General features: G+C 48.8%; 1 protein-coding gene across 5 annotated transcripts in view; it reads left to right on the forward strand.

Moving 5' to 3' along the window:
• Nucleotides 1-12,986, forward strand: part of ATP11C (ATPase phospholipid transporting 11C) — a 42,585-nt gene that overhangs the window by 23,372 nt on the left and 6,227 nt on the right. For all 5 annotated transcript variants that reach the window (XM_058847735.1, XM_058847736.1, XM_058847737.1 and 2 more), the window contains exons 18-28: nucleotides 503-684; nucleotides 1,233-1,496; nucleotides 1,836-2,010; nucleotides 2,662-2,764; nucleotides 3,296-3,441; nucleotides 3,811-3,870; nucleotides 4,917-5,044; nucleotides 7,406-7,541; nucleotides 9,273-9,338; nucleotides 10,300-10,403; nucleotides 11,769-11,922. In XM_058847735.1, the coding sequence (XP_058703718.1) occupies nucleotides 503-684; nucleotides 1,233-1,496; nucleotides 1,836-2,010; nucleotides 2,662-2,764; nucleotides 3,296-3,441; nucleotides 3,811-3,870; nucleotides 4,917-5,044; nucleotides 7,406-7,541; nucleotides 9,273-9,338; nucleotides 10,300-10,403; nucleotides 11,769-11,922 (1,518 nt within the window). The remainder of the gene's footprint in view (nucleotides 1-502; nucleotides 685-1,232; nucleotides 1,497-1,835; nucleotides 2,011-2,661; nucleotides 2,765-3,295; nucleotides 3,442-3,810; nucleotides 3,871-4,916; nucleotides 5,045-7,405; nucleotides 7,542-9,272; nucleotides 9,339-10,299; nucleotides 10,404-11,768; nucleotides 11,923-12,986) is intronic.

Consider the following 12,986-nt stretch of genomic DNA (forward strand, 5'->3'; position numbering starts at 1 on the left):
ATTCCAAAAATAGGGATGTGACCTTGCTTTGGAGGGAAGTGTTGAAAATGTGAGTGTCACTTCACATTGTTTTGGTGCCAGGCTCCTTTCCTTTTCTGTTTGGTTGGCTTCCACCTTTATTTGATATACTTATATGGTCTCCATCACAGTTGTGTCCGAGCATCTCCCAGGCAAGTTAAAAATAGAAGTAACATCAGCAGCCTGGTCCCAGTTCTGGTGGCACCCAGTCCCTGCTGCTGCATTCTCTGAGCCCTGGTCCTTCTCTTAGTTTCTTTCTGCACATAATAAGCAGCACCATGATTACTCTGGTGGGAAGAAGTTACTGTATAAACACAGAAAATTGCTCTTTTGACACAAGCCAACAAATTCTCCTTGCCCTCAGGGTCAGTACTGCCAGAAGGGCTGATGGTAGACAAAAGCACCAACCCTGAAGTGAGGAGCTGTAAAAAATCTGGATTTTAGGGCATTTGTCCATTTTATTTTCTTTCCCTCCCGCTGCCAGGATGGCTACCGAACACTCTGTGTGGCCTTCAAAGAGCTGAGTGAAAAGGAGTATGACAGAATTGACAGACAGCTCAATGAAGCCAAGATGGCTCTGCAGGACAGGGAGGAGAAGATGGCCAAGGTTTTTGACGACACAGAAGCAGACATGCACCTGATTGGGGCTACTGCTGTAGAAGACAGGTAAAGAGGTGACTGCAGCACCAGCCCTGTGCTGCCTGTGGTTTCTCTGTGATGTGGCCTTGCAGCCCAGACTCGCTGTGGTGGAACTGAACAGCCAGGCAGGTGCTGGCACTGTCCAGGGCAATTAATTACACCATGGCACAACCCATTTCACAGTGCCCTAGTTGCTTAAATTGGCTGGTGTAGTAGGAATTGGGATTTATTAATGAAACTACAGAAATACTTGCACTTCTAGAGAGTGAATTAAGCACACAGCATTAATTTGCACATCAAAACAAATTCAATTCCACATTCAGTTATAGTAACTGCAAGTGTAAATTAAACTCTTACTGTGAGGCCTAAGAGTCAAGAGTATAAAGCAGTGATTTCTCTTGTTGCCTGCAAATAAAAGCTTGGTATTGCTGACTTGTAATCCTGTGGCAGGGGTCTCCCCAGCATGGGAACAGTCAGTGAGCTTCTCTTGGGCTGCTGTTGTGTACCTGTAGGGTCAGAGTCAGGGCTGTGAGGATGGGCTGAGGCCGACTGTGATGCTTTGCTTGTGCTCCCAGGCTGCAGGAGCAGCTGGCAGAGACCATCGAAGCCCTGCACGCAGCTGGCATGAAGGTTTGGGTGCTGACAGGAGACAAGATGGAAACTGCCAAATCCACCTGCTACGCCTGCAGGCTGTTCCAGACCAGCACCGAGCTGCTGGAGCTGACGGCCAGGACGGTGGGCGAGAGCGAGAGGAAGGAGGATCGGCTCCATGAGCTGCTGCTGGAGTACCACAAAAAGCTGATTCAGGATGTTCCCAAGAACCGGGGAGGCCTGAAGAGGTAAGCCAGCCAGAGGAGCCGGCCCTGCGCCTTTCTGATGCAAATTTGGTAAAGCAGGAGCAGGCTGTGGCCCTGGGGACTGGTTCCTTGCAGGCACTGCGACTGCTTCCTTTGCTTTGCTCATCATCTCTGGTATTAGCTGGCTTTGAACTTAATTGCTCTGTTCCTTTAGTGAAGGGCACGTGTTAAGTCTAAGCTTTTTAAAATTGCTAAGCCCTGAAAAATGGATGGGAAGAAGATTAACCCAAAACCAGTTTTTTTTTCACTAAGATGATAAAAGCAGCTAGGCTGACTTCTTGGTCTGATTACATTTCAAACGTGTTCCTTGTTGTGCTGCAGAAGCTGGACGTTGAGTCAAGAATATGGACTGATCATAGATGGCTCCACGCTGTCGCTGATCCTCAACCCCTCTCAGGACTCTGGCTCTAGCAATTACAAAAGCATATTCCTGCAGATCTGCCTGAAGTGCACTGCAGTCCTCTGCTGCCGGATGGCCCCGCTGCAGAAAGCACAGGTATTTCCCTCTCCCTGCCTGGAGCACGTCACTGCTGCTGTGACGCACGCTGCATTCATCAGCTGCGACTTGACCTGATCATCCTGATCGAGCAGGACTTCTCCAGGCTATGTGTAAGCCTCGTCTGAGCTTCAGAGCATGATGAAAGCACACCATTCTTTCCAATCTGAATGCAGACCCTTTGTTTAATGTGCTGGCAGGAGCCCGTAAACCCAGGCCAATTAGAAATAAACAAAACCTCCCGGTTTGCTCTTTTTTTATTTTTTTTTTCCCTTTCCAAATTTGTCAAGTGGAGTCCGTGACTTCCTCACTCCAGCAGATGATGTCCCAGCCTGATAAGTGATGTGTTTCTGCACCCTGAGAGGCGTGAGAGAACCCACCCTTGGGAGAGCAGGGTCTGGCAGAAGGGAAGAGCAGGATGCTGCTGCTGGGGTTTGTTTTTAAATACTGTCCTTCAGCCCTGCACAGCTGGATTGGGCTCTTGCTCTGGTTGTGACTGCAAAGCAAGTAACAAGGGCTTTTATTAACCTGGTGTTGTGTTGCTGCTGTAAAAGCCTGATTGCTTGTCCTGGGGGAGCAGTGGGAAGGTCTCTGGAGGCTTTTGAACTGAATTTTGGGTTCTGCTGCTGTCCTTTTTTTTAAATCTTTTAGATTGTGCGAATGGTGAAGAACACAAAAGGAAGCCCGATAACCCTGTCCATAGGGGATGGTGCAAATGATGTCAGTATGATTTTGGAAGCACATGTTGGAATAGGTAAGAGTCCCTGAAACACCCATCTCACAGCCCAGAGCTGCTCTCCTGTAACACCACTGGAGAAGGGGCATGTTCTTCACTTGGGGCTGCTGGAAATGCTGTGGTGCCTCCTAATGAAGGGAATCCAGTGCAGTTCATTTGGCTGTGGCTGTTGTGAGCAGAACAGCTCTGTGGGGGTGTCTCAGGAGGCTGAGCAGCTGCAGGGGAATAACTGAGCTGTGAGAGATTCAGGCCAGCCCACGGGGAGCCAGTTCCTTATCTCTCATCAGCTTTGCCTAGACACCCTTCACCACCCTTACACAGGAAATCACAGAGCAGCCCAAATACAGCTTAAAGACTCCAGAGGGCAGGTCTGAGTGTTGTGGAGCCAAAACCACACAAAGTGTTCGTGTTTGGTCTCCTGGGACACTCAGGAGGGAAACTGGGCCTTGGTCATGCCTTGGGACACTGAGAGATGTGAGCAAACCCAGTGGGCAGCGTCCAGATTCCAGCCCCCTGGGGATTAACCCCTTGCCATGCTTCTGTCTCCAGGGATAAAAGGCAAAGAAGGACGTCAGGCCTCCAGAAACAGCGACTATGCTGTGCCAAAGTTTAAACATTTAAGAAAACTGCTACTAGCACATGGGCATTTATATTATGTGAGAATAGCACACCTTGTACAGTATTTCTTCTATAAGGTAAGGGGCAGTGTGCAGCTGATTTTCTTTGTTTATCCTATGCATTTCTTTGACAACAGAATAAAATAATAAACAGGAAAAAAACCCTGTGGGATATTCTGTAGTTCTGTTTTCCTTCCCCAGGACAGGCTGTGTCTGCCATGTGCCTGTCCACTGACAACAGTGCTTCCAGGGGAATGTGAGCGTTCTATTGTCTCCTGCAGACAGTAACTGCTCACTGGATTGGTTTTGTGCTTGATTGAACAAGTGCCCTACCTTGTCTGATGTTGTAATGTCAGACACTAATGTCTGATAACAGGAAAAACTGCTTGGATTTAGACTGAGAAGTCAAGTGCTTCCCTGCTGACCATTTGTCTTTTGTTTTCCTAGAACCTTTGCTTCATTTTACCGCAGTTTTTATACCAGTTCTTTTGTGGATTCTCACAGCAGGTAACTTCCAGTAATTTGCCTATAAAAGCAAGATAGACCAGATAAAAAGCAGGTGGCATAATGAGGTTTCCTAGCAGAGACTTGGCTTTTGGCATCCTGTCCTTTCTTCACCATCTTGCTCTAGAGGACAGCAGGAGCTGACCTTGTTGCTCAGCACTAGATCTGGAACATAACATCTTGAGACAATGACTGAAAACAAAGCAATCTCCTTTCTTTCCTTTCCCATCCACCAGCTGTAAACACAGGTGGACACGTTCCTGAAGTGATGAGAGAAGGCTTGAGCTGGTTTGTCAGCGCCTGAGTTTGCTATTTCTGCTTCTCTTATGAGAACAGGTTTTGAAAGGTTTCCTGCATTTCACTGCATTAAAAATGTCACTCAGAAGGAAGAATGGTTCATTCTTTTATGGCAGCTTTAAAAAAAGACACACAATGAGTGTTACAGAGCTTTGCTTAGTCCAAGTAGGCATCAGAGGGGCAGATCCATGTGGTGAGTGGGTTCATGTGCTTGGAGACAACAGCTTTGGCTTTCGTGTCAACTTAAGGGGCTTTTGTGTCTATTTGGGCTCAAAAGTAAAAGGAAGAGTAAATGGTGAGAGATAATTCCCTGCTTGTTTTGGCAGAAACACTTGCCTTTTTCTTTTTTTTTAAAAAAGAAGCTATAGTTCCTCTAAAACAGTCTAGAGAGTCTTTGGAGAACCACGGGAGGCATCAAATGTATTAATAGAAACGGCAGCACAAGAGCAGCAGGAGGAAAGCTGTGATAAGGGCTGTTTAGTCATGTTTTCCTGGAGGATAAGCTGGAGATGAGACCAGCCAGTTACAAACCTTGCTGTCAGTGGGAGCAGGTCCCAGGGCACGCAGCCTGCGGGTGCCTGGCTCCCCCAGCATTGCACAGAGCACGGCTCCCATCCAGCAGAGCTGTGCTCTGTGACAAAGGGATGGCTTCGCAGGGTATGTAGGAGACAAGGGCTGGAAATTCATGGTTTCATTTCTGTGTGGAGAGGCCTTTTTCTGTTTCTCATTTAACCTTTTCTTCCTCTTCTAAGCCACTGTATGATGCTGCTTATCTGACCATGTACAACATCTGCTTCACATCGCTGCCTATCCTGGCTTACAGCCTCCTGGAGCAGCACATCAGCATCGACACGCTGACCTCGGACCCTCAGCTCTACATGTGAGTGGTCCTGGGCTGGGTAAACCTCTGTCAGCCATGGTTCAGTTCCCTTGGTGCAGGAGTGTGAGCAGGTGTCACTGTCCTGTGTCAGGGGTGGGATCACTGAAGGGCAGGAAAAGCCATTTCTGCCCCTCCTGGCTCAGCTGTTCCTGCAGGCAAACTGAGCAGCCTTGTCTTTTCAGCCTGTTGCTACTTGTTTATGCCCTGACAGTATCTGGTCTGGCAAATTGCACTGCTGTATCTGTGTGAAAGAGTCAGCTGTAGGTGGAATTCATCCATAAGAAAAATGGAGCAGTGAGTGTGGCCAGAGCGTTCATTCACGTTACCTTTGAGCCAAGCACGTGATGGAGCGTGTAATGTAGGGAGGGGAGATGCAGCTTTCAGGAGGAAAAAAGATCCATTCATTTTCAGAAAGATGGATGTTTCTGAAGCCCAGCTCAGGCAGGTGGTTTCTCAGCTTGTCTAAATGGATGTGGTCCCCCAGGCTTCCCCTGCACAGGTCCCCTGTCAGAACCCAGGGAGCTCTGCTCATCCATCCACACACTCAGTTTTCTGCCACGTTGCCCAGGGAAAGGAGAGCTTAGACTGTCTCTCTCTGCTTTGTTTGTTGTTTTCTCTCCTTGGCTGCAGCAGGGAGAAGCTCCAATCTTGCACAGAAACACAGACAAAACACAGAGATGCTTTCCATCTTCCTCCCAGCCCTGCCCACACACGTGCTTGGGGCAGCCCTTAGGAAGGAAGATGTTTTTTGGAGGAAACTGCTCTCTGTGCATCCCTGTTGCTAATTCCCCAGCCTGGCAGTCAGCTCAGCCCTGTGGACAAGGCCAGCTCAGGGCTGCTTTGGCCAGTGGCTGTTGCTGTGGTGTGATGCTCCTCAGCAGTGAAGGAGCCACATGTGGCACGGCTGTGCTCGAGCCAAGGGTGATCTCTGTGCAGGGACAGCAAAGGGAGTTATCAGGTGCCTAAAATATTGTGTGAAAATTGCCTTGGGTATAGAAAAAGCAGTGAATGCAGCAAGAGCTGTAAGGCTGGGAAGAGGATTGGGTGGTTTTGAAGTAAACAATCAGAGCCATGGTCGATCAGAGCTCTATATTCCTTCACTCTATGGCAAAATGCCACAGTCTGTATTTTTAAATAGCTTGGTAATTGAATATTGTGCAACAGAGAGCAATAACAGCAGGCCCCTGTTCCTTCCCCTGGTGGGCTCTCTGATCTCTGGGCTCTGTCTGTTGAGGGGAAACAGCCTTAGTTTGAATATTCATGACTGTGCATGTGCTGCTGGATGCAGAGCGCCCGCTGCGCTGCTGCTGGAGAAGTGCTGAGCTGCTGCAGTGCAGATCCTGACTCTGGAAAAAGCCTGTTTACCACGAGCACTGCAGGACAGAAATGGGAATGCAAAACAGAGCTCACACGAGGAAGCTGCTTGTATTTTCTGTCTTTGCAATACCCCACACTTCCAGTCTGGTTTGTCTTTGCTCTTTCCTCAGACCCAAACTGTGAAATGTTGGAGCGTGGTCATGGCATCGTTGTGTGTAGGTTTCAGTAGGGTCTCGTTTCAGAAACTGCAGTTGCAGGAGCCCAGCACCACACAGGTTTGCAAAGTGCATCGTGCTGGAAATGGATGTATTGCTTTAGGAGTTAAGGAGAATAATGCAGAAAAGATGGGGACTCTAAAGAAAGCAATCTGACAAGATAATGATGCAGGGAACTGTTTTTATCTCCCTCCTGCCCCGATAGCTCCCCTGCACTCCCAGGTCCTGTCCCTGCAGAGCTTTGCTCGTAGCCCATCCGTTTGTTGCTGCTGCTCCATGCCAGATCTCATCCTGTATTCAGCCAAGAGCCTCCTGCTACAACCCCTGTGATAAAAACACCCACCATACAATTCAGGAGGTTATTTTCAGCCTGTGCAGAAAAACACCACTTCAGGGAACAGGGCTTGCAGAGCTTTTCTCAAAAAAGAACTTTGTGCATTCAACAAAAAGAGGGAAGCACGCCACAGATTTTGTGCATCCCATATAGCTGCTCTTCAGCCTTACCCCACTTCTAAAATTGAGCAGATAATGTCAGATACCATGGGCAGCACAGGGGCTGCCAGAGAGGTTCAGGACAGCTTTGCCTCTGTTCACTCTGTGCTTTTTTCATCCAAGTTACCTAGAGGAGAAGGACAAAACAATTCATATGCTGAACCTCTTGTGGTTTCTCATGATCAGCAGCTGCACATGAGAAATGTTCTTTATGTGCTGGCAGGTATTTCTGTGGTTTCCCCTCTTGCCTCGTACTCCAAAGCCCCCCAGTCCCCTTTCTGCTTTCCAGCACATCCTGAGCGTGGTGTGATGGGCTCGTTACTCCATCTCTTGGCAGGAAGGTGTCGGATAATGCCATGCTGCAGTGGAGGCCATTCCTGTACTGGACCTTTCTGGGCGCCTTTGAAGGACTTGTGTTTTTCTTTGGGGTTTATTTCCTCTTTCAAAACTCATCGTTGGAAGATAACGGAAAGGTAACGCCAGCAGAGGGAAGGAGGATGAGTGTTTGTTTTGTGTGCTGCCTCTGATACGCCTGGCAGGGAATATCTGCGTGCTTAATCTGTGCAGCGTGTCTCGAGTCCTGTCCAACAGTGCAGCCTTGCTTATGGTGTGATTCTGCAGCAAATGCTTGAAATAAAACATTTTCCAGATCGCCATGGAAACAGGGCAGAGCTGGTTACACGCACTAGGTAAAAGGACTAGTCTCACACACAGCTCTGTTCCAAGCCAGTGGGCTTTGCACTGTGCTCATCCCCTGCTGTGTGTGGTCCCAGGCAGTGGCCCAGGGCAGAGCAGTGCTTGTCCTTCCCCCAGTGCCAGCCTGACGCTGGGCGTGTGCTTGGCTGGCTGGGAGCGGCTGAATTAGCGCACCTTGATGAGATGTCAGTGCAGACACAGTGCAGGGCTGGCTCTGTTTGGGGCTGTGATTCCAGCCCCTGATTCTCCCTTTGCCCTGGGGAAGGCTGGTGCTGACCCTCTGCTCCTGTTCTGGAGGCAGCACAAGTCCCCAGCTGCTGGAGCAGCAGGATGTTGTCCCTGCTGCCTCCTGCTCGTGCCTCTGCTGTGGGGACCAGCACTTGTGCCGCCACGTCAGTGAGGTGTGGGAATTCCTGGGGTTAACTTGCACAGGAAGAGGAGGAAAAAAGATGGAGGTTTTTTTAATTTTTCCTTTTTTCTTATTTTTTCTTGTTTTGCTGGTTAACTGAGTACAGAGCAAGGCGTTAGTGCAGGGCAGCTGCCACGTGTTATTAGATTTTGGCTGATGGGAAACTTCTTTACAGCATCATTTACGGCCCTTGAAAATACCTAAACTTTTTTTAGTGGCTAACACTTAGGGAAAATTTCAGTTTATGTATGTATATTCATACATTGCATCAATGCCAGCATTTATGGCCCCAGGCAGATGTTGTCAAGCCCCTGTATTGTCAAATCAGTGCTCTTTTGTATCTATAACCATTCTGGTTGTATTTGAATGAAACATGAAGCACTGATCTGTTCTGCAAATGCCTTTGGAGGTCAGGTCTGTGTGGCACTACAATGAGATCTGTGGTTATGTTCTGTTCTGTAAACACTTATGCCTGTAAGAACTGCTACCAGCAATTGTTCATAATATCCATGTATGTTTGATTGACTCGTTTTTCACTCCTATTGACTTTAATTTTTTTGCATTTTTTGGAAACTTTTACATTTCACTTTCTGTTTTAATGTATGCATTCAGATCTTGACAGCCTTTGGTAAGCATCTCTCCCATTCATTGCCATCATTTGGATTTATATACAGTATCTGCTTTTCTTTGTGTGCGTAGTCACTAGTACCCACAAACCAAACCAGGTGGAGCAGTACCCACCGGTGCCTTCTGCAGAGGGGCCTGCAAAGAGATGGTGATGATGATGATGATGATGAGTGTGACGAGAAAGCAGAAACTGAGTAAATTGCCAAGAAACCCTGAAATGCAGGTGGTGCAATGACTTTGTGTCCTGGATCGACATTGCTGTTAGTAGGAGGTTGTCCCTGTCACCGTCCCAGCTCTGGTCACCCGTCTGTGTGGCGCTGCATGGCTCGGGGCGGCGCGAGGCGTGCGTGTGCCTGGGGCCCTGCCGGGGCTCCCTGCCAGCCCCCCCGTTCCCTGCTTGCCCCCCGTGCCCCTGGCTGTGCCTCCCCCGAGGGGCTGGGCTGCCTGTGGCAGTGCCGTGTGTGTTTTCCAGGTGTTTGGGAACTGGACCTTTGGGACGATTGTTTTCACCGTGCTGGTGTTCACCGTCACTCTCAAGGTCAGCATCTCCCTGCCTCCCTCCCTGCCTCCCCTCCCTCCCTGCCTCCCCTCCCTCCCTGCCTCCCCTCCCTCCCTGCCTCCCCTCCCTCCCTGCCTCCCCTCCCTCCCTGCCTCCCCTCCCTCCCTGCCTCCCCTCCCTCCCTGCCTCCCCTCCCTCCCTGCCTCCCCTCCCTCCCTGCCTCCCCTCCCCTCCCCTCCCCTCCCCTCCCCTCCCCGCTGCAGGCTCAGCTGGGCACTGCGGGATCCTGAGCTCAGAGTGCTGAGGATCAAGTGGCTATGAGCATTTTCTACCACACTTAAATCTTCTTTCTTCCATGGAGGCAGAAACTGCTTACTTCCCTTTGTGTAGTCTGTGGTTTTCAGGTGTTTGTTTTGTTTCAGTTATTTTTCTAATTTTTTTCCCCTCTTTTGAGGACTCCAGTTGGTTATGGTTGACTTTTCCCCATGTTTTCACCTCTTGATGTTCAGTTCCAGCAAGAGGAGAGGAGCAATAAAGAATTTGGGTTTGTCCACCTTGTTTCAGACAGGGCTGAGTGCCAGAGACCACAAAAGCACGTGTGTCAAATAACAATAGCAAACCTATTTTGTTTCATGGAGCTTTCCAGAACAAACTGTTTGTGTAAGACCTTACAAAAGGTCTTTTGTGTTTGGTTCAGGACAGCAGGTGGTGACAAGAGGCAATTACAGTCCCTGTAACCTTTAGATGTTTCTTTCCTGTAGCATCAGGGGTTGCATCAAATTTATCCCATTAAAAAGTGTCACTTACAATTAGGATGTCACTGTTTCCCTGCTAACACTGTGCCAGACTGTGGACATTGAAACTGTTTTTCCTGGTGCCCATATGCACAGAGGTTTGGAGAGCCTTCAGCCTTAATGTGGCACCAGTCTGAAGTTTCATATCAATGCAATCCAGTACACTCTGCATCTAAAGCCTGTTTTGTCTCTTTTTATTCCCACAGCTAGCGTTAGATACCCGATTCTGGACGTGGATGAACCACTTTGTGATCTGGGGCTCCCTTGCTTTCTATGTGTTTTTCTCATTCTTTTGGGGAGGAGTCATTTGGCAAGTACCTTTTCTTCTTTCCACGGCTTTCTTAGGGGGGTGCCCTGAGCTCCCTCCTTGGGGTATCCTGAGAGCTGGGGGTGCCAGGGCATGCACTGCCCTGCTCCTGTCCCTGCTCACCAGTGCTGGAAGGGGCTGCTGTGTGGTCAGAGGTGTTTGAGGAGGGCTCAGCCCACCAGAGCCTGTCCGAGATAATGCTCTGGGCATCATCCAGGTGCTCAGCTTTGGCAGGGAGTGTTTGCTTTTCTGCCCATGGTGTCGTTTCTGGTGCTGAGGCTCTTGCCTTTATCAGGAGGCTCTAGAGTAAACCTTTTAGGGTGTATGTGGATGAGAGAGACAGAATTTGTGGTGGAAAGAATCCCAGGGAAGCAGAAGGAGGGAATGGATGAGGCAGAGCAAGAGGACCTGGCCCTCTGGGACAGAGGGGAAGAATAAACAGGAGAAAGCCAGGTCCTGGTGTTGAAATTATGAATCTGAGTAAAAGAAATTCTCATTGATTTGAGTGCACCCAGCATTTTTAGGTTTAAATGCAAAAGCAGGTGAGCATTATCACATTACAAACTTTGCCAGTTTTGTATTTGCTGTGCTGCAGTAAATGTTCAGTTGACAAACAGCATCTCTGGTTTACACCTTTGCTTCTCCAAGGGCTGTTGGCTGGATCCCTGATCCAGCAAGCTGCTAATGAGAATGTGGAACAGGTTTAAATACTTTGTGTGGGGGGTCACAAGCTTTAGCTCTTCAGTTACCTTTTGCTGACCAGCAGATCCAGATCTGCAATCTAGCCACATCTCCTTGTTAAATGTGAGTTCTCTGCTGAAAACTCTTTCTGCTGTTTAACTTGCATAGCTCAATATTTTTGATCTAACGGTAAACAAAAGCTGCTTTGGGATCCTTGTCATCAGTTATTGATGAGGTGTTTTTCACAAGCAGCTGGTTGTTCTCCCTCATCAAGGAAAGGAGGAAGGGGCAGATAACCTGTTGTGATTGAGAGACTCTGGATTTCCACTATCAAAACCAAACCAGAAGCTACAGCAAGGCCTGAGGTTGAAATATAAAATTACCTGGTTTTTGGTGAGGTGAATCATTTATCTTTCAGTGGTGGTGGCTAAATTCAAACCCCTTCCCACCCTGAAAAGAAACAGACATGGAAGGTACAAAATGGATCATGACAAGCTTCCAGAAATAGTGCAGCTGGAGGCAGGAGATGGATTGGGAGGAGGATGGACAGTGTGTTTCTGTGCTGTATCCATCTCTGTCTGAAAGGGAGGCATAACTGCTAATAGCTTTACCTGAAGTCTCCTTTGATTCTGGTCTTCTTGGAAAACCCATGTTAACCAGAATTTATTTGTATCCTTTCTTTTTCAGGCCTTTCTTGAAGCAGCAAAGAATGTATTTTGTATTTGCTCATATGCTGACTTCTGTTTCCACATGGCTGGCAATAATTCTCCTGATTTTTATCAGCCTTTTCCCAGAAATTCTTCTAATAGTTTTAAAAAATATAAAAGAGAAAAATCATCAGGTAAGGAGCAAGATGATGCATCACACTGTATTTTTAGGAAGACCTTTCTTACCCTTAGGCACCAGCTGAACCTCTAACAATACCACATACCACTCACATCTCTGTGGAAGGCTTTTCTTTCACATGCCAAAAATGTCAAGAAGTTATTCTAGAAATACTGCCTGGATCTGTAGCAGGGAGTCAGCCTGAGCCTTTCCTTAGCTGCCTTCCCTGGCTGGGAATGTGGTGTCTCCTAGAGAGGTGCATAAACCTTGTCCAGCCTGGTCAGCAAACACACCTTAGCTTATCCTGGGAACTCCTGCTTGTTTTGATGTCAAAAGGCAGGAGCAGGAGGCTCCCCTGGGTCTGTCCTCAGCTGCTGGTGCAGTGGGAGCAGGGCCAGGCTGAGTCACGTTTGCCCACCCTCCATAAATAACCAAAGGCTCAGCCCGTGGTGTTCACTGTCCCTGGAAGCTGTCTGGTTTCTTAACAGCTTTCCTTCACTGCTGGGGAGGAGGGCTCCCTTTACAGCTGGGAACCTCTTAAAAAGTTACCTCCACTGCTCTGGCAAGTGGTGAAGCACTGTCAGGCTCACAACTCGCTGTGCTGAGCCCCCTGCCCCTGTCTCTGGTTTCCCAGAGGGGCTGAGCATCCCCTGCTCCCCCTCCTGCAGCATCAGCAGGTCCTGCCCTGGGCCAGCACAGGGGAACTGCAGCCAGCCCTGGCCCTTGCCCTGGGGTTTGTGTGTCCCCAGGCTGCTGCAGGGCCCAGCTGAAGGGACATGGGCTGGGAGAAGAGAGCCCCCAGCCCCTGGTGATTGATGGACTCACAGAATGGTTTGGGTTGGAAGGCTCCTGAAGGATCACCCATTTCCAGCCCCCTGCCATGGACAGGGGTGCCATTCACTAGATCAGGTTGCTCAGGGCCCCATCCTGCCTGGCCTCAAACGCTTCCAGGGCTGGGGCATCATTAAAGTCACAAACAGTTGAGATGGTAAGAGAGCTGTGGTTGTATTTTGTGAGGATCCATGTCACTTCTTCCACTCCAGTGTGATGTTACAGTTTCTAGCAGGACAGTCCTGTTGA

The sequence above is a fragment of the Poecile atricapillus genome, chromosome 12 (assembly GCF_030490865.1).
Source record: "Poecile atricapillus isolate bPoeAtr1 chromosome 12, bPoeAtr1.hap1, whole genome shotgun sequence".
NCBI classification, from domain to species: domain Eukaryota; kingdom Metazoa; phylum Chordata; class Aves; order Passeriformes; family Paridae; genus Poecile; species Poecile atricapillus.